This window comes from Eublepharis macularius, chromosome 7, assembly GCF_028583425.1.
Source record: "Eublepharis macularius isolate TG4126 chromosome 7, MPM_Emac_v1.0, whole genome shotgun sequence".
NCBI lineage: Eukaryota > Metazoa > Chordata > Lepidosauria > Squamata > Eublepharidae > Eublepharis > Eublepharis macularius.
The window spans coordinates 114195485-114222687 of NC_072796.1; the positions used below are offsets into that span (position 1 = coordinate 114195485).

At 40.5% G+C, this 27203-nt stretch overlaps 1 protein-coding gene across 39 annotated transcripts in view; it reads left to right on the forward strand.

Moving 5' to 3' along the window:
* RIMS2 (regulating synaptic membrane exocytosis 2) overlaps window positions 1-27203 on the forward strand; it is a 624467-nt gene that overhangs the window by 394912 nt on the left and 202352 nt on the right. For 37 of the 39 annotated variants that reach the window (XM_054984410.1, XM_054984420.1, XM_054984412.1 and 34 more), the window contains one exon: window positions 12720-12788. In XM_054984410.1, coding sequence (XP_054840385.1) covers window positions 12720-12788 — 69 coding nt within the window. Of the gene's footprint in view, window positions 1-5101; window positions 5129-12719; window positions 12789-27203 lie in introns of all 39 variants that reach the window. The other 2 variants (XM_054984401.1, XM_054984402.1) reach the window with 1 other exon arrangement.

Consider the following 27203-nt stretch of genomic DNA (forward strand, 5'->3'; position numbering starts at 1 on the left):
ACCACTCAGGCTGACTTGCAATGCAATTCTTACCCAGGGCATCTTCCCTCAGTCATGGAATGAAGCCCCGGTCATTGTGATCCCCAAAAAAGGTAAAGATGTCACCCTCCCATCATCCTATCGTCCAATTTCTTTGCTGAATCAGGATGCTAAAATCTTTACAGCTATATTGGCCAACAGATTAAACAAAATCATTAGTCATTACGTTCACCCCGACCAAACTGGCTTCGTTCCACGCAGAAACATGGCAGACAATGTGCATAAATCTCTTAATATAATCAATTATTGCATTACCTATCAAATGGGAGGCTCTCTTGTTGTCACTTGATGCAGAAAAAGCGTTTGACAGCTTGGAAACTAATTACCTTCTGAGACTCCTGTCAAAAATGGGTTTTGTCCAAACTTTTATACGATCAATCAGCTTACTTTATGCCAACCCTACGGCCCGGTTAAAAATAAATGGTATAAATTCAAAGGATATTAAACTTACAAGAGGGACCAGGCAGGGCTGCCCCTTGTCACCACTACTGTTCGCCCTTGCCATAGAACCTCTGGCGGAATCCATAAGACAATCAGCTGAGATCAAAGGCATTAGAATAAAAAGTCATGAATATAAAATTTCTCTCTTTGCTGATGATATGGTTCTGTACATTTCTCACCCTTCTGCTTCATTACCTCCCTTGGAAGACAAGTTACATACCTTTGGTCAACTATCAGGTCTTAAAATTAATAAATCTAAATCTGAAATTTACCCTATTAATTTATCCCCAGACACACAAGCTCAGATAGCCTCCAATTATGAATACCAATGGATCAGCAAGAACTGGGTCTATTTAGGAATCATGATCCCTGTCAACCTAGCAAATTTAAAAGAATCTAATTTTAAAACCCTAGTACTCAAAGTTATAGGTGAATTTAAAGAATGGAGCAAGTTGACTTTATCCTGGGCTGAAAGAATACAACTGGTCGAAACCATGATTTTACCACTTTTCTTATTTAATTTTCGTATGCTGCCTATTAATCTCACTGATCAAGATATCCGAAAGTGGCAAACTCTTATGAATACATTTATTTGGGATAATAAACGTCCTAGAATTAATTTTTCAACCATGAAACGTTCAACCAAAAAGGGTGGCTTGGCTATTCCAGACCTAAAATGTTATTATATGGCAGCGCAGCTAGCAAACATAGTGCTTCTTTTGCATTCCTCAGATAGTTCAGACTGGACATATGCTGAAACTGCACATATTCTTCCCCATGATATAAAGGATATAATTTGGACAGACCCTAAACACAGGCCTACCCAAACTCTTGCCAATCCACTTTTGAAATCTACTATATCTGTATGGAACAGGGTAAGAAACTATCTAGCTCCTACACCCTCACCCCTATCATCCTACCTGGACTAATCGTGGTTTCCACCAGGTCAGGATTTAATTTCATTTCAGCAATGGAAGGTAATTAAGAAATCTAGGATCATTGACATCACCAAACATGGGGCCATCCTAACTAAGGAGCAAATAGAAGGGGATACAGAGGTTGTGGTCCCTTTGTATCAATACTTACAATTATCTCATCTTATAGGCAGCCAACTATTTGTCGACTCCTTGAAACGGGAGTTAACAGATTTTGAACGTTTATTAAAAAAAATACAACCTCATCGTAAAGGCCTCATAGCTAGCATCTATGCTAATTTAAACTCACAGAATGACCAGTCCTCATTAAGGTACCAATTGAAATGGAATAGGGACTGCAGTACCCCCTTAACAGAGGAGCAATGGTCCACAATATGGTCTGGCAAGCCCCTAAATTCGAACACAATCAACATCAAAATGTCTTCTTTTAAATTGTTGTCGAGATGGTACATGACTCCTTAATTGCTACACCAAATTAATCCCAATTTAACACCGCTCTGTTGGAAAAAGTGCAGTCAGATTGGTGACTATATCCATTTGTGGTGGTCTTGCCCCAAGATCCAATCATTCTGGGACTTAATTTCAAGGAAAATTAAGGAGATTACAGATTATGAACTGCTCATGACTCCAGAATCAATTTTGCTGGGTCTTTGGGAAGACCCTGCCATACCAAAGGTGCGGAAAAATTTAATATTTATGTTACTTGCTGCTGCAGAAATGCTTCTAGCAGCACACTGGAAATCAGACACGCTTCCGAAGCTACAACAGTGGGTTTGGAAAGTATGGGATATTTTTACAATGGAAAAAATAGCAGACCACCTTCATTCTATCGATAAACCACAGTATCAGTCATCATTCTTTACGCAATGGTTGCCCTTTTTGAATTACTTACACAATACGAATCAACTGCCTAATGCTGACATCAATACTTTTAGCTTCTTAGCTATATTATGAGAATATCTCCTCACTGTTCCCCCTTGCACTGTTTTTGTAGTCTATTACATTGGCTTTGTTATTGTTATTGACCGTTCCAAGGTTTGTTTCTTGTATTATTGTTATGTGTATTTATGAATATTGTAAATTGTAAAATGAAAAATAAATAGTTAAAAATATATATTATTCATATCTTTATTTTATTGTTTATGATCATAATAGCATGATTAAGAAATAACAACAGTTCTGAGTATCTATAAAGTGAGAAAACATTACAAGCCCCTCCCCTTGACAGCAAAACAGGAGTTGATCATTTACAGTTGACACATGAATGTGGGGACAATCAGGAATTAATAAGTGGGAAGAAGGAGGAAGATGGGAACATGTAATGCAGGGTTCCCCAATGTGGTGATGTGGTGCCCATGGATGTATTAACACCTGTCAGTACTTCCCCTGGCACCCACCAAGCTTTTCAGAAAGTGGGTGGAGCCATTGTAAGGGAGGAGTTTTTATTGGATGCCCTAATTCAAATGAAAGGGTTTTTCATGGTTGGAATCGCAGTTGCAGCAAGTGGAACATCCGGAGGTCTGATGAGCATTTAGCCTTGTGGTTCCATTCCCCCTTCAGCAGGATTAGAGCTCAGAGGAACCTTAGAAATCAATGAGATTATCAGGATGTATAAGCTTTCAAGAATCAAACGTCCACATAGCTGAAGAAGGGAGCTTTGATTCTCGAAAGTTTATACCCTGGAAATCTTGTTGGTTTTTCAAGTGCCACTGGACTCAAATCCTGCTGTTCTACGGCAGGCCAACACAGCCAACTACCTGAAACTATCCCCCCTTCAGAATTCCTTCTTTTTAATCCCCCCTTCTCTTTCTCCCAACATCCTCCCCTCAGGCTTTCCTTCGTTTCTTTTTAATCCCCTTATGTGATTATTTTGCAAAGTGAGGAGAGAGGTATAGTGTTGGATCCCACCTCTTGCAGCTGTCATTTGGAGTTGGACTCTGTCTGCCTTGCATAGCAGCCATTTGTGGGGTAGCACTTACCACCCCTCTCAGAGGGCTGGAGTTTCTGCATACTCAGGATTCCACAGGTATGCAGAATAATATTAATTTGCAAATTCAATAGAATTGTGCTTCTGCACTAGCCTAAAGAAGATTGAAGATGCTAATTGCTTATAGAGAGTTGGTTATAATGAAAAACAAATACAAGGAGGATGTGGAAATTGACCCATTCAAGCTTTTAAGAGTTCCTAATGTCCTGGAGAGAGAGATTTGAGTGGATGGGTAGGTAGGATTTCCCATTTGTTTATCCATATTGCAGTGGTGAGAAAAATGTCCTCCTGCTTATCTGTACCCTTTGCCCAGGATTAATTTAGGGATATTAAATAGATGATAGTCCTACATAAACTAATTGGAGCTAATGGCTGAACAGGAATTTGAACCCGAGACACCCATTTTCAAGGATTTCCCCCCCTTCCAGTGGCCAGTGAAGATTGACTCAATGATAATGCAAGAGTCAGAGTGATGTGTAGCCATATTTCATTTTCTGTTACCAGCAGCATGTTGCAGATGCAAGTTGTATGCATATCGAAGTCTGAAAATCAGATATATTCCAACAATGCTGGAATGGAGCATATTGTTCAGCAGAATCTATCTGAAATAATCAATTGCATTCATCTCAGGATTTTGTGAAAGTAAAGTTGAATATGGTTATGTTTAGGGTTAAAGGAGATGACCACAATGCAATACTCTGCCTATGAAAATAAAGCCTTGAGTGATGTGATCTGTCTAGCCAGTGCAGCAAATATTCTTAGATCAAAATGGGTAGCCAGCCATGTTTGTCTGTAGCAATAGAAAAGAGCAAGAGTCCAGTAGCACCTATAAGACTAAGATTAGTCTTGTAGGTGCTACTGGACTCTTGCAAATATTCTTAGATATATTTTACTGTCCTAAGTGTGATGATGGGTCTTTCATTATAAAGAATTTGTACAAAGGTACCTCATCTGGGTAAATATTCCAGAATGTCAGCTGTGTTTGTCTATGGTAGTAAAGTTAAACAGAAACCCAGTTTATCTTGGAATGAATTTTGTTAGTTTTTAAGGTGCTATTGGACTTCTGTTTAACCTTGTCTCTTATATGATCTTCAGGCTTCCATATGCAAACAATTTTCAACTGCAATATGTAGGTAGAAGTGATATTTTGTACTAAGCTCCTATACTACTGTGCAGTCCTAAGGCAAACAATTAACTATATGCTGTTTACCTCTGCATGGCCCATGATGTGAGTGTGTTTAATTTAAAATCCCAGCATCTGGAAACATGCTAAAGAAACGTTGTATAGGTTCTTTCCCACCTCAGAATGTGGAGACTCTTCTCTGGAAGTGATTCTCATATGCCTTCAGATAGAGCGTCCAGTCCCCTTCAAGCCATAAACGGTGTAATCTTTTGTTGCGCTTCAGAAGAATTTTAGTAGCAATCCTTTCTCTGCCCATTAGATGTAATTCAAGATTAGAATAAAATGAGATTAATATCATGCTTATGGAGAAAGTGTTCTGTGGTTCAGTGTTATTATTAGTTCAGTTCTTAAAAATATATTCTTAAGCTTTAATTGGGTAACCTGTGGTTTCCCTTTCAAACAGGAATTGTGTTCACAGTTAACAAAATTTAAGTCTAAATTTATATACATCCCTGTTTGCATGTTTAGACATCTTTTTTTTTCTGAAATCACTTCATTTTAATGTTTGTTTTCCAGATAAAGGCTTATATTCATATAATTCAGGTAAATTTTAAGCATGTCGAAGTGTTTACTGCTTATATATATGTTTCGTATTTTGCTTTATTTTATCAGTGTGCTTTTGCTACCTGTTGTGTATCAGTTCAATTGCTAATTTGCTCTGTGAATTTCTTTTTCAGCTTAGGCACGCCCTTGCATTAATATTGTATGCATTTATTGTTTAGTATTATGCACATTTTGATGAAAAATTCAAATGCTATTAAAGAACTCTTTATTTGTTTTTATTCCATCTAAAAGTGTATATAACAGTATTACTATTCATATACTGACTGTGGGTTAGTTCCAAAGATGATATTCTGCTGGTGTAATGGTTCTTGCACCAGTATAACTGTACTTTCATTAATAGAAGTAGAGAGGCAATTGCTGATTTCCCTCCTCCACTGCTGCCTTCCCCATTTTCCTTGTCATGATATTGATTAGGGTTGTCTGACACCCCCCCCCCCCGGATTTGGGGGTGTCAGAGAACTGCAGTGGGAAATGGGAAAATCCTGTTCCACAAACTTTGCTTTGCTGTGCATTGGTTCAGTACCATATTAGGTCACATTAAGGTAGTTCAAGTTAATTGTACTACTGCTCTGTACTGTACCTTACCTTTAACCTCATAATTCAAACCATGGTTAGGCAAGAGATAGGATCTCCCCTTGCTTGCATCATAGTGACAGACTATTTACATCATACAAATGGATGGCAGTTTCCTTCTTTTATGGAGGGTTTAGCCCTTTATGGAAGTGATGGTGCTAATAAGAATCCTGGGTGCAAAGCCTGAGAGCCAGTTTGGTGTAGTGGTTAAGGTATTGCCCTAGAATCTGAGAGACACAGGTTTGAATCTCCACTCTGCCATGGAATCTGGCTAGGTGAACTTGGGCCAGTCACATGCTCTCAGACTAACCTAACTTCACAGGATTGTGAGGATAAAATGTGAGAGAACAATATAAGCTGCTGTTGTGGATTTTAACTTTAAACCATTGTTTAATACATAGTATGCCTGAGAACCCTAGTTTTATGTTTTCTATACATCTGCAAGTATGCATTATTTCACTGTTCTGAGCCTAAACTCCTGAGTCTATCAAATCTGGGTTGTGGTGAGACTATCTTGTCATATATGAAAAAGGGCTTGATAAAAATTTTAGAAATTTATTGTTAAATGCAGGCTAAGTAGGAGATTGGATAATATGTATGCTTAAATTGTTAAATGCAGGCTAAGTAGGAGATCGGATAATATGTATGCTTTATAATTTCATTTACATATCCTAGTCTTTTCTGTATTATTTAATATATTCAAGAGTGATTTTAAATGAAGTTCTTAGAAGACAACATTGAGTGATCATTAGCTGATTAGCTGGGACACAAGGTTTTTATCGAGACCTGGAATAAATAAATTTCTGACCTCTTTCCAGTCAGAAGGTTGGTAGCTGTACTGAATGATCATTGGAAATACTGATAAATCTTCACAAAAACGTGTGATTTAGTAGTTAACATGTTGCTTTAAAACAGTCAAAGATACTTTTGGTTTTCATTTACTTATTTTAAGTAGTGCCTCCCCAGTGGGCAGGAGTATCTCTGTAACACTGCTTTGGGTCTCCATTGGATAGAAAGTCAGGGTATAAATGAAGTAAGCAAACTCTGCAGACTGAAAAACATCCTTTTCATCATCAAATAACTTAAGCAGTCCTTCAGTTTGAAACTGCAGGGTGCAAAAACATTTTCTGGGAGTAAAGCCCCATTGGATAGATCTGAATGGGATTTTGGGTAGATCTGCTTAGGATTGCTCTTGGGCACTGCAATCCTGAGGCCCACTGGACCACAAGCACCCATGTGCTGGTGTAACAGCAGCACCATCAGTCCGTTCCCTAAGGACTTTGACAGGAAAGCCGCACCAGCGGCCAAGCTCAGCAAAGTGTGGCCAAGAGAGAATGCTCCTTAGTTATCCTGGCAACGCTGGCAAAAAAGATGTAACTTGTGTGTGGACTGGGCCGCATTTGCCATTGCCAGCTGCCAGTGCCACTCCTCCACCCTGCAGAGAGCAGGAGCACAGGGCAGAAAAATCCCCGCAATTGGGCTTGCCACACTCCAACAGAGGTGAATACCTCAAGAGGAGCTCTGCCCCATGGGGGGAATTACACTGAAGATGCAGATATGGCATCCGCCAACCCAGCCTCCCTTCCTTAAAAGGGCTAGAGTGGCAGCTGAAGCACCACTCTGTTGCATACTCCTCCCCCTGCCTCCACCACTCTGAGAAACATACACCCCTTCCTTGAGAAGTAAGACTGGAAAGGCAGTGGGACCCAGCAAGGGTTGTAGCCACAGCCCCAAGCACCCAAGATCAGCCCCCCCCCAAGTCCTGGAGAGGTGGCTCCTTAGAGGCAAATGGGGAGTGGGTCCTAAAACGAATGACGAGAATACCCATTGGAAACAACAGTAGAGGCTGGAAGACCCATTGGATATGATGGGAGCCATGAAAGTCCATCAACTTGCAGCAGTTCCATTGAAAAACATCACCACATCAAAAAGATGTGAGAAGAATGCATGGTGGACTTTGAGAGCTGTGCTCTAGTGCTGGGATGATGGCCCCCAGAGTGGAATAACAGATGAGAGAAACTGCCCTAGGGGCTATCACCCCCTCCCCAGAGCAAGATTCCCCAAACCCATCTCTGCCTCCGCAAACAGCAAAAGGGAGAGGGGTCTGGCCTTGCAGAGGAGGAGTCCCAAAGATCCCAGGATGTCAGTCCACACACACCCCCACACACATCCTGGCATTCACCTCACCCCCTGCACACAGCAGTCTTCTGCTTGGTTTATCAGATGCCAGCAGCACTGCCAGAGAATGAGAGTTCTCCATGCACCCCCTCCCCCCTGCTAGACGCACAAAGGCAACACTCTCCCAGTCCCACCCCTCTGCCTGCAGGGAATTTGAGGGGGGAAGGAGGGAGAGAAGCCGTGCAGGGCTGGAGCCTCCAAGGTGCCATTGGACACCTGCTCCTTTTGGCAGCAGAGACACACAAAGACACGGAGGCACCTAGAGCCTCTTTGGGGCCACTCCATCAGTCCCAGGCCAGAGCCAGAGACCATTTACTGGGAAGAGAGTCATGGAGTTGTACACCCAGTCACCTCAAACCACAGCTGCACTCTCTCCTCTGCCCAAAGGAAGAACCCATCCAAGGGAGTCTGAACGGAACCCCAGCATGGACTGCTAGAAGTCCTCCCCTCAGAAACAGGTGCATCAAGCACAGCTCCTTGGCTGAATGTCTCTTTGGCAGGAACAAGCCATGCTGGCTCGTGGGCAGGGATCACACCCTCAGCAGGCTTAAACCACAGATACCAGCATTGGGGGGGGGACCAGTAAAGGGGGAGGGGAGATCAGGGTGAATGAGCAAGCCAGGGTAGCTGTCTCCCCAGCTCCTTACTTATCAGTGCACCCTCACCTGTCCCTGAGCCAGGACTCAGGAGACAGATAACTTGCAAGGGAATTTGTGTGGTAGTCTCCTCCCATATGTGAGTGCGAAGCACACCCTGAATTTGGCTAAGTCCTCCCCGTGAGCACCCTCTCCCACCTCTCACTCTATGTTCCTGTGGCAGGGAGCTCTCGGGCAGAGCCTCCAGCCGCCTCTCTGCTTACCTGAGGTCATGGGTTCCCTGGCTAGAGGTTATGTAGGGTGCCTGAGAAGCTGATTGGGTGCAAGGGAGGGAGCTCAGCTTCCACAAGGGTGCAAGTGGATTGTTCGCCATGGTAGACATCCTATCATCTGCCAGGCCACTTGGCTGGGGCAGGGCACAGGGAGGGCATTGGCTTTTCCTGTACAATGGGCGACTATTGGCTACGCTGTTGTTTTTCACGGTGTAATTTTTTGCCACTTTTGGCAGTGTTCCTGGGCCTGAAATGGCTTAAGGAGCTGACTAACTCACACTCCGCTCCCCAGCCTGTCCCCTGGGCGCCAACATAAGCACTTAAGCTGTGGTTACGCCAGCACCTGGCTGATATGACTGGGCGCTAGCAGTGGACCACAGCAGAGCAATGCTGGGCCACTGTGCTGGCATTGGGGGGGGCGGGGGGCGGGTACGCCAGCATAAATCTGAGATATGTCAGTGTAACTCCTAGTTGTCTCCCTGTGTATTTCCCCCCTCCCTCAGGATTGTGCTGTAATCATAGTAATGGACCTTAAAAAGCACTTCTCATTTCTTTCTGAAATGTTACTTAGATGCGTTTAATTTTGTCCATAAACTCTGGTGTTCTCGAACTTTTGTTAAATTCTTCTCATCCTTCTTATATTCCTGCTGTACTTACAGCTTTAATCTAAGTGCTATATTGTTGCTGCTCTAGTGCTTCCTATTTTAATGATGCATTGATTGTTTTTGCTTCTGTACCATACTGATGTCTTTCATGTTTGCCTTCATTGTGTTAGACATTTCTGATTTTGCTCTATTTTTTTGTTAGGAAGCATGATTTGTGTCTATATATCTACTACATTTTAATTCTTAAATGGGCTTAGGACAATGCATATAGTTCATTCTTCCCCATTTTATCATCACAACAACCCTGTGTGGTAGATTTGGCTGAAAATGTGACTGGCTCAACCAAGCTTCATGGCAGAGTAAGGATTTGAACCCAGATCTCCAAGATCATAGGTGTACACTGGAACCACTACACCATTCTATCCCCTCTTCTGTATGCTTCCTTCTCTGCTTTCTAGACAGTGCAATGGATGTAGAATGGCTAGGCTTTCCTCCCTCCTCAAATTCATCTTTGCTGTTTGCATTTGAGGAATTCGTCTTTAATTCATCATGACACAAAGATTTGGGTGTATTTAGTTACTCTGATGAACAAATTGCCTCTTTGATTAATCGACCCTCCTCTCTTAATTTTTTTGCACCTCTGGATAATGTGAACATGTGGGAAAAATTCTGGAAGTCCAGCTTTAGAATGATGATGATACACATACAGGGGCTCTAAGGGACAACTGTAGAAAGAAGATTATTCCAAGGAGCTTACAAATGAAAAAGGCCCCTGTATGTTCCCTATAACGAGAATTTTAAGGAAAAGTGAAGCCATCTTGAATAAGTTTTCAATGGATTTGATGGCCCTTTAGATTGAAACTGCTATAGCAATAAGGTTCTAAACTGGAACAGGAAATACAGCATATTAAAAAAATATTCACGGGGCAGTAGGAGATACTGAATTTATGGAAATAATGACCTCACTTGATAAGGAAATTGATACGGTTTCTTTGAACTGAAGGAGGTGAAATTCCAAAGATTAGAGGAAAATAGGGTCTGTGAATGGCCTGTACATAGACATATGAGTAAAAATCCATTTCCTTTGATACAACCATTGCTTCTGAAATTGATAGGCGCAATCCTTTGGATAATAGCATATCTGGTGGCCCACTGAATTTTTCTTCTACTAATAATAACAACTCCGCTTATAGGAGGACTGACTATAGTTATTTTAGGGAAGCCAGGCAAAAGCCGTAGACCTCAGGAACCCAAAATGGGATTCAAGAAGAAAATCCTTTTAAAAACCCATGTAGTTAACCTCTCTGAGACAAGCCTTTCAGAACTGGAAATACAATATTAAAGAAGGGGTTCTCATTTGTTCCAACACCTCAACATGATTCTGTTAAATTAATGATGGAAATTCAGCAATCATTTATAAAAATTAGGCTTGCTGATTTCTTTAATGATAAGAATGAAGTGCCTCATTAACTAAACCAAGGGCTACTTTTAACCCCCAATTTATAATACCATATTATACCAATTTATAATACCAATTTAAAATACTGTTTTTTCAGGAGTTAGTTTTTCAAGAGTAAACAAATTAGACTGTACAAAAATACCAATATGGCACAATATTAGTCAGTCTGAAAATGGATCATTGAGAGAGCATTGTGTTCTAAAGATAACATTTTTAAATTGACTGATAAAGGATCTGCCATAATGATGTAAGATGGTTTACATGTATTTTATGTTATAGATAATGGAATCTGGTCATTGGAAAGATACCTGTAAATGTGTGATATCCCCATGTATATAAGTGGAATTGTTCTTTAAAAAATTTTACACTCAGGAAAGGTACTCAAATATGAAACCAAATTATCTTGAGAATTAGTCTTGAGATTTATATATCTTCAGTACTAGTTCAGAGTCATGAATGTGAGAGGAATTATCATTTCCTTTTTACTTAAGCTTCTAATAATACTTAAAACAGCCTGATGGAGTCCTTCCTGTCCTTTTTGTGCTGGTGGGCACATAAGAGTGCATACATGCAAATTAAAGCATTAATAGTATCATTACAAGAGAGGGATCCTCAGTCTACGTCCTCCTCTCTCTTTCATCAATATCTCCATCTGCCCCCTCATCTTAGCAACAGTTCAGGTTTGTTTCAACACCAAAGATAACCCTGGTTAGCATTAAATAGAATTTGCTCCTAAATTAAGATTTACATCATCATGATACCATAGTTTCAAATCTTGGGTTATGAAGAAATCCTAACTATCTTTAACTATCTACTCCAACTCATGATGACAGGCAGAAGTAGAAATGTCTTGAAGCTTATGACATTTTGGTCCAATCTCAATCCTTTAATAATGGATGAAAACAGGAAGCGTTATTGCTGCCCTGACTCCTGGTCTGAAATTGACTGGGAAGAAATCAGAAATGTTCTAGCTGGCAACAATATATAGCTTGCAGTTAAGTAATCCAGCTCCACAGTGTTGTGATAACAGTTAGATTAAATGAAATACCTGAAGTATGAGGCTATAACTGTATACCTAGCAGTTTTGCTGTCAAAACCAAAACCCTGCTGTTAGAGAGAAATGACTTATTTATCAAATATTATGCTATATTTTATAGCATAATGTATTTCACATTATATACATGTATTTCACATTATATAATATTTATTTCACATATAGCATAATATATATTTCACATTGTATGACAATACTGTTCGTCCTTGGTGAACAGAAAAGGGAGGGGGGAATTTATTCTGTGTTGTCATATTTTTCCTTCCTTCCTTCCTTCCTTCCTTCCTTCCTTCCTTCCTTCCTTCCTTCATACCCTGCCTTTCCTCTTGGCTCATCTGTTGAGGAGAGAGAGAGAGGTTTTTCTACACGAAGGCTGTGAAGATATTCAGTATTTTCACCTTGCTTCGTTGACTCTACCAGCTATTTTCTTTATTTGCATTGCTTAGGAAAAGTGAATTTTGCTCTTCTTCTCATAACATTCATTGGCTGTTGACAAATGGTTAATTGTAGTTGTTTGTAAATGGATTACGATTCTCTTCTACTGTGTAGAAAGCAGAGGAGAAGAAAAGGATATATAAAATTAACCCAGAGCCCAATGTGGTTTTATTCTTAGATTTAAGTTCTAATAATAGAATCAGTGTTTGATGACTAAGCTCTAGTTATTTCAGTAAATGTTGTACCTGCAGCATTAATATTTAAAATGTTACTTTTCCTCCATATATTCAAATCTATAATTTGTCTTGTGGGAGACAAATGGATACATTAAAAAATTACTGAACCTTACTAATGGTTATCACTAGCTATAATTAATTCCATAATAACTTTCATTTTTGCAGGGTCCAAACGCATAAGTGATAGTGAAGTCTCGGACTATGATTGTGATGATGGAATAGGAGTAGTATCAGGTAATAAATTTTCAACTACAAAGTTGTCCTGTTTGGATGTTATTCCCTGCCACCTGTAATTATTTTTTATACACCCTTTCCTGGTTTCTTCATTTCTCCTCTTGCTATGCGAACACATGAACTGTTGTTTGGATTTGGGATTTCTTGTCTTGTTTAATCACATCTCTCCCACAGTAAGTGGGAAGAGGACTTGAGGTCATGGGTCTGTTATTGCAGGAAATTTATGGTAATGGCATATATCCTACCTTAGATTGGAGGAAGTTCTTCCAGCTTAAGGAGCCTTCTTTTAATTTAAGGAGCACTTTCATTGAAGGAGGGCTCCATAGGCTGGAGGAAGGCTTCTAGCTTTGCTCAGTGGAATATTACAAGCTGTATAAAGAAATACGTATTACCAACAAATCAGTTCTGATTAGACTTTGCTCTTCATACAGACATATAACTCTGGGACACCAGTGTTATTCTTTTCACTGAGGTGATCACAAAGTTGAAAAAGTTCACATTGGAAAATTCCTATGGAGGCCTATCCATCACAGCCTGATTCAGATGTGATGCTGAACAACACAGTTTGGAACTACATGTGCAAATCTTTGGGATCATGGGGCTCATAGACTTTACCATTTTCCTTTCATGATCTTATTTGTTACTCCCTGGTTTGTACAAAACAACAAAAAAAGAAGGACCTTCACAAGGAAATACCATTGTAGAGGACAGGGTTAACTGTACGTGAAGGAACGAATAAATTAATATATTATTTAATCACACTTTGATGTAAATAGATGTAACAGCAAAACAAAGTAAACCAATTCCAAAATACTTAGTCAAGCAAACTTCAACACAGTAATTGAGCAAACAATTCTAGGCACAAGCCTCTGCAACTTAACAGTTTTGCATTGGTCTAACTGGTCATATAGTCCAACAGGTAAAGTCCAATACTTTCAAGTAAGTATAAATCCAAATAGTAAATAACTATTAATATTATAGAACACCTTACAAAATGCTGAGCAATGAAATAGTAAATAACTATTAATATTATAGAACACCTTACAAAATGCTGGGCAATGAAATTTTATCTTTCCTCTTTGTATTACAGGTGCAGATGGTGCCAAAACGTGGGATATCCAACCAGAGGAACCCTACCGCCCAACAATCAGGGCCGGCTGTGTTACCTGATGTTTTGTGTAATACCTCTTCAGGGGCGGCATATATTTTAACACCTGAGATATTGTTCAATAAATATAATAAATATAATGAATAAATATAAATGTTAAATATTACAAAAATATCTTGTCAGTAGCAAAGTTACAACTCACCTATGAAATCTAAAAATATGTATCATAAATCCAGACAGTCAAACTCAGCAATTACAAGTCAAAGGTGGCAGCTAGGCAACTGATAGCCCATGACGCTCACTTTTTAAAGTACCCGTCGTTACATGTAACAATTTCGTCTTAAAAGAATATACATCATATGTAAGAATTGCACTAAATAACAATTTTACAGAAAGCGTGAAAAGATTAATTCATTATTTAATCCTTTTGGTTTAAGGGAGCCCAAAGTATATATACTTTAGATGTGGACGGTGCCATTTGTGTCCTCTGGCTTTAACTGGGGAACACATTACACATTACTATCCCAAGGACTAATTTCACAAATTTCTATTTGTTAGTTTGTAGATGCAATAAGCTGTACGTGGGTAGCACAATCAGGCAGTTAAAGACCCATTTATCAGAATATATCTCTCGTATTCGAAATAGTAACACAGAAGCTCCCCTAGTGGAACATTTCATGGAACAACAACATAGGGAGGATGACTTTAAATTCACGGTCCTATTTTCTTGACAAAATGTTTCTTCTCAGACCTTGCAGAGAACTTTACTGGAGAAGGAGAGCTATTGGATATATACTCTGGTATTACACAAAACATCAGGTAATACAGCTGGCCCTGATTGTTGGGCAGCAGGGCTTGTCTGGTTGGACGTCCCACGTTTTGACATCATCTGCAACTGTAATACAAAGAGGAAAGATAAAATTTCATTGCTCAACATTTGGTAAGGTGTTCTACAATATTAATAATTATTTACTATTTGGATTTATACTTACTTGAAAGTATTGGACTTTACCTGTTGGACTATATGACCAGTTAGACCAACACGGAACTGTCAAGTTACAGCCGCTTGTGCCTAGAATTGTTTGCTCAATTACTGTGTTGAAGTTTGCTTGACTAAATATTTTGGAATTGGTTTACTTTGTTTTGCTGTTACATCTATTTACATCAAAGTGTAATTAAATAATGTATTAATTTATTCGTTCCTTCACGTACAGTTAACCCTGTCCTCTACAATGATACTCCCTGGTTTGTGGCAAGTAATTCTTTACTGTTAGAATCTGAACCAGCAAACTGTGGTTTGCTATTGTTTGGCAAACTAGGATTTCAAGTTAGGATCAAACAGTAATTTATCATCATAGCATTCAAAGCAATTGCAAAGCACAAGGTGTTGGGTTTGACGTAGGGGCAAACAACGGCTGCAAACCAGTAATTAACTATTAAGAGTGTGAAGGGAGGAGGGAGTATATAAGCTCAGGCTTGTTCAAGTAGCACCAAACATTATATCATGTGTTGTCTAGAGATGTCCTATACCTTGAACATTTATCTTTTTTCAGGGGCATGAGTTTTCTAGGACAAGGGAATGTAAAGTGTGGGAATTTCTGACATCTGAATAAATCTTTTGCCTTGCTATTTTTCTTCACAGTTCAGTGGAAAGCACTAGAATTTGAAATATGTCACAGTTTGTTTTTTCTTTTCTGATTTTCTTTTTACAATTGGTTATTTGTATAGTATTGAAATTGGGAAATAGAGTGAGAAGTGGAAAGAGTATTTTAAAAATCTCTTTGTTACCTTGTATTATTCTGTACGTCTGTCATTGTAGGAATGGTTTGATTTATTTCTCATTGCCTTGGATTAGCATTCACATCAATCTCTCAGTTAAAGTTCTTGAACTCAACTTGCAACCTCATCATGATGTCACCCTGATTTAAATATTTGGCTTGACTACATCGTATGCAATAACACATAATCTTTTCCCTTTTTCTTTATCCCAATCATTTTGTAATGTATACTTTACTTGTTTGCTCTTTCCCCCCACTTCTGTCATATAAATAGCTCATCACCTCAAAAGATAAAGGACATAATCTTATCCTGCTGTGCAGCACCTATAGCAAAGCCATTCTCAGCATAGCTGAAAATTGTCTCAAACGAATGATTGTTAAGGCCAATTCGGTATGATACCACCCCTAAATGTGAACAACTCCAGTCGTCACCCACTTCTCAAAAGTGTAGTTGCTGTTCTCAAGTGACCATTATCAGGTGTTCAGGAGATGGGCCACTAGGTTCTTCAGGCTGAAAGTTAGGTAGAGGAGAGGAAGAAGTAGGTAACCTTCCCCAGCTGCTTAGACAGAGAGAAGCTGGCAGGTGTGCAAGTCTTTATATGCTTATTATTAGCTCTCTTTATCATCTGACTTTAGAAAAGTATCATTGGCTACTATGCCATCATTGTAGGTAAAATGGCCTGTGGTTGTCTCCTCCATCCTTCTGTCTGGTGGTTCAAGATTCAAGGAAACTACAGTCAATTCCTGATCCAAAGGGCTCCTGGCTGGAGTCCCATGGCTCTGGATAACTGTGAGAACTTCTGAACTTCTGCCATGCTTATCCTATACCACAATTGCAGTTGTGATCTTCTGGTGCTTATTGTGGATTTCAATACTTTATCCTATATGCAGTACTAATAGTGTCTAGATGTAGCTACCAATAATAGTGGAAACATTTGATAGAAACATAAAGCTGGAAGGGAGACGAAGGGTCATCTGGTTCAAATTCACGGCTACCCTCCCCCACTCCCCCATGACCTCTGCTCAATGCCCAGCGAAAGGCAAAAACTCTCCAAGATCCTTGGCCAATCTGGTCTGGAAGAAAGTTCCTTCCTGGCCCTATAGTGTTGATTGCCATAGTCCTGAGCATATAAGGAAGGGCTTTGAGAGCTGAACACTGGCTTATCCATTCCTGTTCTCCCTCTCACAATCTGCTAAGGTTATACTGAATCATGGAATCAGCACTCCTGACTGATGGCCATCTAGCTTCTGCTTTAAAACTTCCAAAGAAGGAGAGGCTACCACCTCCAAGGAAGTTGGTTCCACTGAGGAACCATTCTAATTGTGAGGAATTTCTTCCTAATGTTTAGTTGAAAACTCTTTTGGTCTAATTTTAACCTGTTGGTTCTACATCAATCCTCCGGGGCAATATAAAAAAACTCCATTCCATCCTCTATGTGACAGCCCTTCAAATATTTGAAGATGGCTATCATATCATATCTCAGTCATCTCCTTCTCCAGGCTAAACATACCCAACTCCTTCAACTTATCTTCATAGGACTTGGTCTGCAGACCCTTTATAATCTTTATAGCCCTCCTTCGAACACACTCCAGCTTGTCAACATCCCTCTTAAATTTTTAAACTGAATACCGCACTCTAAGTAAGGTCTAACCAGAGCAGAGTAAAGTGATACCATCCCTTCACATGATCCGGACTCTATACTTCTTTTGATGCAGCCCAACATCGTATGTGCCTTTTTTCTGCCACATCACACCACTGACTCATGTTCAATGTATGGTCTACTAAGACTCCCTAGATCCTTTTCTTATGTACTACTGCCTAGACAAGTCTCATGCATCCTATAATTATGCATCTGATTTTTTCTACCTAAATGCAGAACTTTACATTTATACTGTTGAAATTCATTAGGTTAGTTTTAACTCAATTTTCCAGCCTCTCAAGATCATCCCAAACCTTGATTCTGTCTTCTGCTGTATTAGCTACTCTTCCTAATTTAGTATCATCCAGAAATTTAATGAGCACTCCCTCTTTTCTTTCATCTAATTCATTTATAAACATGTTGACCAATACAGGGCCAGGACAGATATCTGAGGCACTCCACTTGTTACTCCTATCCAAGAGGCTGAGGAACCATTTACAAGCACTCTTTGGGGGTGATCAGTCAGCCAATTACAAATCCACCTAACAGTAGCAGAATCCAAACCACATTTTACTAACTTGTCATCAAAAACATCATGCGGAACCTTATCAAAATCCTTGCTGAAATTGTGTAAGCAAAAAATAAATTGTTAATTTTTAAATCTTTGGCATAATAGCAGTTTTATGTAATATCTTTGTAACAGTCCTAGATTTTAGTGTCATCGTTTGAGTGGATCTGCTTAGCAGGTCAGAGAGCATATCTTAAATGACCAGATATTCCAGGAGTGTGGTTACTAGACATGGGCACGAATGGGAAAAAAATTCCGAACGCCCTGTTCATTGTTCGTTGCCATCCATGAACAACGAACAGAACAGAACATGTCCCCTTAACTAACATGTTCGGTGTTCGTGTTCGTGGCCCATTAAAGATCCCTTTAAACTATCAGCTGGCAGGTGGCAGGGGGCAATTCCCCCTTGCCGCCTGCCAGCTGATAGTTTAAAGGGCCCTTTCTTGTTACATGCAAGGGGAAGGGCCCTTTAAACACCCCACAACTCCCAGCCCCCACCCCCATGCTCCACCCCAGTGCCGCCGGGCTGCTGCTGCTGGGTGCAAGAGGGACGGAGAGATTCTCTCCATCCCTCTGACAGCGGGCAGAGCTGGTGGTGCGGGCCACTTCTGCCTGCTGTCAGAGGGACGAGGAGGCTCACCTTGTCCCTCTGACAGCAGGCAGAGCTGGTGCCGCCACGGGGCCACTTCTGCTCGCTGTCAAAGGGACAAGGAAAGACTCCCCAGGTCCCTCTGACAGCGGGCAGAGCCTCTGCCACCATGGGGCCGCTTCTGCCCACTGTCAGAGGAATGAGGAGAGACTCCCCCAGTCCCTCTCACAGCAGGCAGAGCCGGTGCCACCGCAGGGCTGCTTTTGCCCGCTGTCAGAGAGATGAGGAAAATCTCCTCGTCCCTCTGACAGTGGGCAGAGCCACTGCGGGGCCGCTTCTGCCTGCTGTCAGAGGGACGAGGAGAGAATCCCCTGGTCCCTCTGATAGTGGGCAGAGCTGGTGCCGCTGCGGGGCCACTTCTGCCCGCCGTCAGAGAGACAAGAAGAATCTCCTCATCCCTCTGATAGCAGGCAGAGCTGGCACTGCGGGGCTGCTCCTTCCCAGTGCCAGCGGGATGGAGATATTCTCTCCGTCCCTCTCGCACCAGGAGAGCCGGCGCCACCCATTTGCTGTCATTTTCTCTTCACAGCGGCAAAAACTGTACTGCCTTTTGGAAGCTACTTTGAGGGGTTACAAAACTGACCTTCCCAATGTCCAATATCCACTAAATTTGCAGGGGACATAGTCCTCACTGTCCTCTGAAGACCTCCCAAGTTTCAGAGAGATTGCAGCCCGGGAAAGGTATGATCCTTGGATCCCCCCCTTTGCTGTCTATTTCTGTTCTGAGTGGCAAAAACTGGACTGTCTGCTGGAAGCTGAAGGGTTAAAGCTAGAAGGAAAGCCAGAAGGAGTTCAGACAGAGTTCAGTCCTTGCCATTGCCAGGGGAATTGATTGAAGGCGCCTGAGTGTCTGGGTTCCCAAACAGCAGCCGAACACAATGAATGAGGCTTGCGACGACCACCTGTTCGTTTGGAATGGGAACTCACGAACGGCCTGTTCACAAACAGACGAACAGACTGTTTGTGGGGGGTTTTCGTTCGTATTGCTCTTTGTGCCCATGTGTAGTGGTTACTCAAACAGATCCCTGAATGCTAACTACCCTAAGATCTTGTTCCAGAGTCTATTTAAAAGCATATTCATATTCTGTAATTTTTGTACATGCGATGCTTTCTTAGGAAATAAAATACTTTCTGAACAACATGTATCATATGCCAGCACCACAAAATCAAAATGAGAAGATGTTGCACTTTTCCAGATATGTGATGTGCTGTCATGTATATGACAAATTTGAAGCAAATACATGTGAAAACTGACAACTAAGAATTCTTTTGGGAAACAATGTAGAAATGATTTAAGATAAGGGTTTCCCCAGTTCTAATTGGTGGGTGTTAACTTTTACTTTTTTTTGCAATCTATTGGTTCTAAACACCAATCCAATTTGTATTTTAATTTTATACATAAAAACAGTCCGGGGTCTGAGTCCCAGCCCCCAGACTTGCCAGGAGGGAGCAGTGGGAGGCAACTGGGAGGCAGTGGCCCTACCACCCCAGCCAGCAACCAGGTCCAGAACCTGCCCACTCCCAGAGGAAGGGGCGAAAGGCCAACGCCTCAGAGGGCTGGAGGGAGCAGGGAGAGACCAGCCAGTCTCACCCTCCAGGGGGAAGAGAGGGGGCTAAGCAGGACAGAGGAAAAGGGCCAAGGCAGCCCAAAGAGACCCCTTACCAGCCAAGGAGGAGAAGCAGCCACTACAGCCCAGAGCCACACCCCGGCTACAGGACAGCAGCCCGGCTCAGGAGTTGCTAGGAGCCAAGCCTCTCCAGGTGGAGCTGCCACAGGCATTCTGGGGGAGGAGGTGGGCAGCCCCGCCCAGCATCAATGAGCAGGCAGCCCAGAAGCTGGCCAGGGCAATTCCTCGCGAGCAAGGCCAGGCAAGCTCAGCAGCGCAGAAGCCGGCTGGGGCAGCTCCTCGTGAGCAAGGCCAGGCAAGCTCAGCAGTTCAAAGGCCTATTGAGGCAGCTTCTCGTGAGCAAGGCCAAGGAGACCTCAGCTGGGGATGGCTCGCATTCAACCACACCCTGCCAGCAAGGCAAGGAAGCCAAGAAGGGATTAGTGGTAGGAGGGAAACACCTGAGGGAAGGCACAGCTGGGCCAAGTCAGGAGAGGGAACAAGCCTAGAAGGAGGGCGGGGTAGGGAAAGGAAACCCTATATAAGGTGGCTAGGAAGAGCTCTGAGGTGGTGGGTGAGGGGCAGGGGCAGGGGCAGGGGCAGGGGCAGGGGCAGGGGCAGGGGCAGGGGCAGGGGCAGGGGCAGGGGCAGGGGCAGGGGCAGGGGCAGGGGCAGGGGCAGGGGCAGGGGCAGGGGCAGGGGCAGGGGCCAAAGAGGGTGAGTGGCACAGGTTGAGCAGGCCAGTGAGTGGATTGAGAGGGAGTCTGGGTGATGTATACCGCCCCTCCTTCCACAGAGCATGGTCTGGCAGAATCCCTGGCCCCCCTTTGATGTCAGGAGCAGACCGCCCAGTGCTCTGCCCAGCGGTGGCCGCTGCAAGCCCTGACAAAAACAACTCATTATATTTTCCATATCATTGCCAGGCTAAGATTATTTCTTAACATGCAATAAGTACAATCTATTCTTTAGACCTTCTGGAGGCCATAAAATATTTTTCCTTCTCACATAAAATATTGAACTCAATGAACTTCCTGTTACACCATTCAGGATGTTTTTGCTGTGTGCATAATATTTACTTTTAGGCTACTATCTCTGTCTGAATGTAGAACAGGTTGTGGAGCTGGTCCTCATGATGAGCCTCTCTTTCTCTTAGAGGCAGCCTCTGCACATTATTCATTGCTGCTGTGTTGAGCATGCACCTCAGCAAAACTACTTCACCAGTAGCCCCCCCTCCCAATTAGATTGAAATTCTAAGGGATGGGTACTCTGCGAATATGACGAACCCCCTTCACTCCCCCACTCTGTCAGAGATTTTCCTGCCAAAATCCAAGTTTGACTGCTTTGGCTGAGCAGCCCCAAGTAGCGTGTCTCTATTTGTGGTTTTAAAGTTTGTTTTGTCCCACCGTGATAAACAGTTATAATTTTGGCTTTTTAGCCCAGCCCTGAAACTTGATGGGGGGAAAGCAGGAGCCATCTTCCTCTGTATTGTAAAAAGTATTGGATACTGTATATTGTTCAAAAGAAATAACAAATGTATTCAACAGGCAGGGATGGAATAAGGGCACTCAGGAAATGAAAGTGCTGAGGTAAAATTTGTTGGTAAAACAGAATACTTTTTAAGTTACAGACAAAATAGTTTTCTTGAAGCTTAGTTTCTATGATCTTAATCCTTTACAATAGAAGTTTTTTTTTTAAATCAATTTTTATTGGATGAGATAACATACATTCCGTACATTCCATACTACATAGTATAACTACATTTACCCCTTATTCTGGTATATATGCCCCCACCCCTTCTCCCTCCCCCTTTTCCTTTTTGACTCCCAACAACACTATAACCCCATATTTCTTATCATTATCACTATTCTATTATTTGTTTCTATTATTAAAGATAAAGTTCATACTTATTCTCTGTTCATCTTAATAGTTATCCAGAGACCACAGTTGTCCTTTCACATCCCACTTGTTTTCAAGATAGTCCTTAAATTTTCCCCAGTCATTCAAAAATTCATTTGGATTTTGTTCTTTCAATTTTCTTGTCATTTTGTCCATCTCCGCCATGTACAACAGTTTCTGAATCCAATCTTCAACTTCTGGTATTTCTTCTTGCTTCCAGTACTGTGCATATAATAATCTTGCTGCTACTATCATATAATATAATAGTGTTCTATCCTTAACATTAACTTTTTTCATATTTAAACCTAACAACAGCAGTTCCGGGCACTTCAACAAATTACTTTTCACAATTAACAACATTTCTGCATAAATCTTAGACCAAAAAAGCTTGGCCTTTTCACACGTCCACCACATATGATAAAAGGAACCTTCATGTTTTTTACATTTCCAGCATTTGTTTGACATGGCATTATTTGCATTTGCTAGTTTTTTCAGTGTTAAATACCACCTATACATCATCTTATATCCATTCTCTTTCAAATTAGTACATGTAGAAATCTTCAATGTATTTTTCCATAAATATTCCCAAGCCTCCATTGTAATTTCTTTATTAAAATTCACTGCCCACTTTACCATTTGAATTTTAACCGTCTCATCTTCCGTGAACCATTTCAGTAAAAGCTTATACATCTTAGAAATCAATTTTATTCCCTCCAAATAGAAGCTCTTCTAATTCTGAGTTTTTACTTCTAAAACCCACTTTTCTTTTGTCAGATTTGCCGATATTGCAACCAACCATATTTAAATGGTAACTCCTCACTGTCTTTTATTTTAAAAGTGTCTCTGTCCATCCATAGTAGTTCTTTATAAGTTATCCAGTCTTCTCCCTTGTACTCTGCACTTGGATTTACAACTTCTGCTGGAACAATCCACATAGGTCTTTTCTCCCCAATAAACTTCTTGTACTTTTGCCAAACCATGAAAACATTCCTTCTTACAAAATGATGCTGAAACATACCGTCCATTTTGTGTTTATCATACCATAGATATGCATGCCAACCAAACAAATTATTATAACCCTCCAGAGCTAACAATTTAAAATTAAAAAGTCTTACCCAATCTCTCAACCATGTCAGATATATTGCTTCATGATACAATCTCAAATTTGGTAATTGTAGACCACCCCTCTCTTTTGCATCACACAACACCTTCATCTTAACTCTTGGCTTTTCCCCTGCCCATACAAATTCTGATATTCTCCTTTGTCATTTTATAAAATGTTTCTTGTCTTTTACAATTGGGATCGTTTGTAACAAAAACATCACTCTAGGTAACACATTCATTTTAACAACTGAAATACGCCCCAACAGCGACAAATTCAGTTTATTCCATTTCAACATATCTCTTTCCACCTGTGCCCACAGCTTTTCATAGTTATTTTTAAATAATTCTATATTTTTAACTGTTAGCTCTATTCCCAGGTATTTTGTTTTTTTAACTACTTCACACTTTGTAACATTTATTAGCTCCCCTTGTTTCTTTTTAGTCATATTTTAACAAAGCAATTTTGATTTTGATTTGTTAATAATAAACCCTGCCAGATCTCCAAATTCTTTAATTTTATCTGAAAGTAACAGTAATGTCTGGACTGGTTCTTCCACTATAAACATTACATCATCTGCAAATGCTCTGAACTTGTACGAAAAACCTTTAAGTCTTATACCTTTTATGCTGTCATCTTCTCTTATCTGCCTCAATAGTATTTCCAACACCATAACAAACAGCAAAGGTGAAAGTGGACATCCTTGTCTTGTACCTTTTCTTACCTCAAATTTTTCTGTCAAATCGCTATTTATACATAATAACGCTGTTTGATCTTTGTAAATAGCTTGCACAGCCTCTATAAATTCTTGCCCCAGTTCCATCTTTTCCTTTTTTGTATCATAAAATCCCAATTCAAATTGTCAAAGGCCTTCTCCGCGTCTGCAAAGAAAAAACCTACCTCCTTATCAGGGTGTTTGTCATAATATTCAATAGCATCCATCACGACTCTCAAATTGTCTCTGATTTGCCTATTCGGTAAAAATCCGGCTTGTTCTTCTCCCACAAAGTCTATTAAAAACCTCTTAAGCCTTTCCGCTAAAATTCTTGCAAAAATTTTATAAACATTGTTCAATAGAGATATTGGCCTATAACTCTTAACATCTGTTAAATCTTGTTGCTCTTTTGGGATCAGTGAAATATTGGCTTCATTCCATGTGTCTGGTAATCCTCTTTTCTTCATAATCTCATTCATCAACTTTTGTAGGGTCTGCAGCAGGTCTTTTTTCATTACTTTATAAAATTTTGCTGAAATTCCATCTGGACCCGGTGCTTTCCCTACCTTGGTTGACTCTATGGCTTCTGAAATTTCTTCTGTGAATGGAGCATTTAATGTCTCTTTCATTGTATTTGAAATCTTAGGTACTTTTGTATTTTCTAGATACCTATCCACTTTCTCTAGATCTATCACCTTTTTTTGAAATAGTTTGGCATAGTACTTGTAGAATGCTCTTTTTATACCTTGATGCTCCATTAGCTCTTTCCCTTCCTCCACTATCTTCCCAATTAATTTTTTCTCTCTTTTCCTTTTCAGTTGCCAGGCTAGATATTTCCCTGGCTTATTTGCCCCTTCAAAAGATTTTTGCTGTAAAGTCTTTAAATTCCATTCCAACTCTTTATTTGCAAAGGCCCTCAGCTGTTCTTGCAATATCTTAATGTCTTGTATTATTGTTTTCTTCCCCAGTCTTTTCTGTAACTCTTGCTCCTTCTTGGAAATTTTTTCCTGTATCTCTTGGAATTCCCCCCCCCTTTTTCCCTTTCCCTACTATTCAAATTAATCAGAATCCCTCTTATCACTCCTTTATAGGCATCCCAAACTGTATGTGTTGGCACTTCCTGACCGATATTATTTTGAAAAAAATATTTCGTCTCCCTTTGAATAATTTCCATGTTCTCTTGGCTTTGAAAAAGGTCTTCATTTAATCTCCACCTAAATTTTCTATTTCCCGTCGAAGCTTTCCACATCATTGGATTATGATCTGAGCTCACCCTAGGCATTATCTCTATTTTCTTGGTCAACAGACTTAACTCCATAGTCGCCCAGATCATATCAATTCTTGAAAAGGACTGATGTCTTGCAGAATAAAACGTATAGTCTTTTATTTTAGGATTCCAATTTCTCCATATATCTTCCAGGTTTTCTTGTCCTACCATTTCAAAAAAAGATTTTGGTAATTTCCCTGTTTTTTGTGAGCTGACTTTAATTTTCTGTCTAATTGCAAGTTCACAACTCCATTAAAATTTCCATCCATTAAAATTTGCTCATATGAATATTGATCCAAATTTTGAGTTATCTCCTTATAAAAATCGTCCTTAGCTCCGTTGGGTGCATAGATTCCTAAGACCAAAGTCTTCTTAAAGTTCACCATTATCTCTACTGCCAAATATCTTCCATCTTTGTCTTTGAAAATTAATTTTGGATCCAAGTCTTCTTTTACATATATCACAATCCCTCTTTTCTTTTGTTTTGCAGAAGCAAACAAATCTTTTCCTAACTGTCCATTTTTAAAAAATTTGAAATCTTGCTCCTTAATATGTGTTTCTTGTAAACATATTATATTACAATCTTGTTTCTTTAGCCAATGAAAAACTGCTTTACGTTTTTGAGGTGAATTTAGTCCATTAACATTCCAAGATATTAATTTGTACTCCATAATGCTACTTTTTAACAGTTTCGGGAAAGTCTTTTCGGTTATTAAACAGGAACACTATCATATCATGTCTTGACTTGATGTTAACTCTTGCAGATTGAAAGTAGAAACTCAGTCCTTCAGGTATTTCCCACCTGTACCTGATACTCTTTGCTCTCAGTTTCTCCGTTAAATCCCGATATTTCTTTCGTTCCTGTAAGATCCTCCTGGGAAGTTCTTTCATAATTCTGACTCTATTTCCTTCCATTGCCAACGGACTTTAATAATGCCTTTTTAGAATTTCTTCTTTCATTCTTTTAGTTGTCAGTTGTACCGTTACATCTCTCGGTAAATTCTTCTCTTGCGCATAGCTGGAGTATACTAAATCCAAGTTTGCTTCTATTTCCTCTGGCTGCTTATTTAAAAATTCTGCCAATATTGCAGTCATCTGTTCTTGCACTTCCTGCGTTGTACTCTCTATCACTCCCCTAAATCTTAACTGATTTTCTGTGATTTTACACTCTATTACTGCCACATGCTCTTGCAGTTTTTGATTTTCCTCTTTTAAACTGGTGGTCTTTAGCTCCACCTCCTGGACAGTTTGATTTGTTGACTGTAGCTCCTTTATTTCATCTATATTTTTGGACAGCTCTATCACCTCCACTTTTATTAGTTCCTTTATATTTTTGAGCAAACTTTCCTCCATTCTTTGCATAGATTGGCCCGATTCCTTATTGCCATCCAGCCCTTTTTTTCCTAACGCTTCTATGGCAGTCTGCCATTCCTTATCCGCTTTCTTCGCTAGCCTTTGCGCCACCCCAAGTATCGGCTTTCTTTCTAAGCTCCATTTTTAATGTCCATTTTACTTTCTGAGCAATCAATGTTAATTTCATTTATTTTATAGTCACATCAGATTTGACCTCACCAAAATGTCAGGCGCAGTTACAGTGAGAAGTGTTTTGTTTAATACTTTGGTTACAGGAACAATGTTTCTTCACAGAGTTCCATTTTACAACAGGTTTCCTGATGTTAGTTCAAAAGTGTTTTCCCTTTACAACAGACCTGGCGTCCTCCTCAGAGCCAAACTCACTATAGACACTGTGCAGGAATTAATCTTTTTCTCCTAAGAAGAATTAACCCTTCTTCACTTGGCTTGAATGGGAGTCTCCACTTACTACCCACTCACTCTTCACCAAAAACACACCACGAGTTCTATTGTGGCTGTGTAAATGGGTTTCAGCTTGTGCTAGCTTTTATACTTGGAATTCTTAACTAGAATTCCTCCTCAAGGCAATAATGTTACAGTTAGGACAGATTTCTTTTCCCTCGGGGGAACATGTCTGCCCTTCCCTGTCAGACTCTCACACACACTCTCTTCCAACCACTCTCATCCTGAAGGCGGGTTCTAATTGGTCAATCAGAGAGAGGAGGGAGTAGC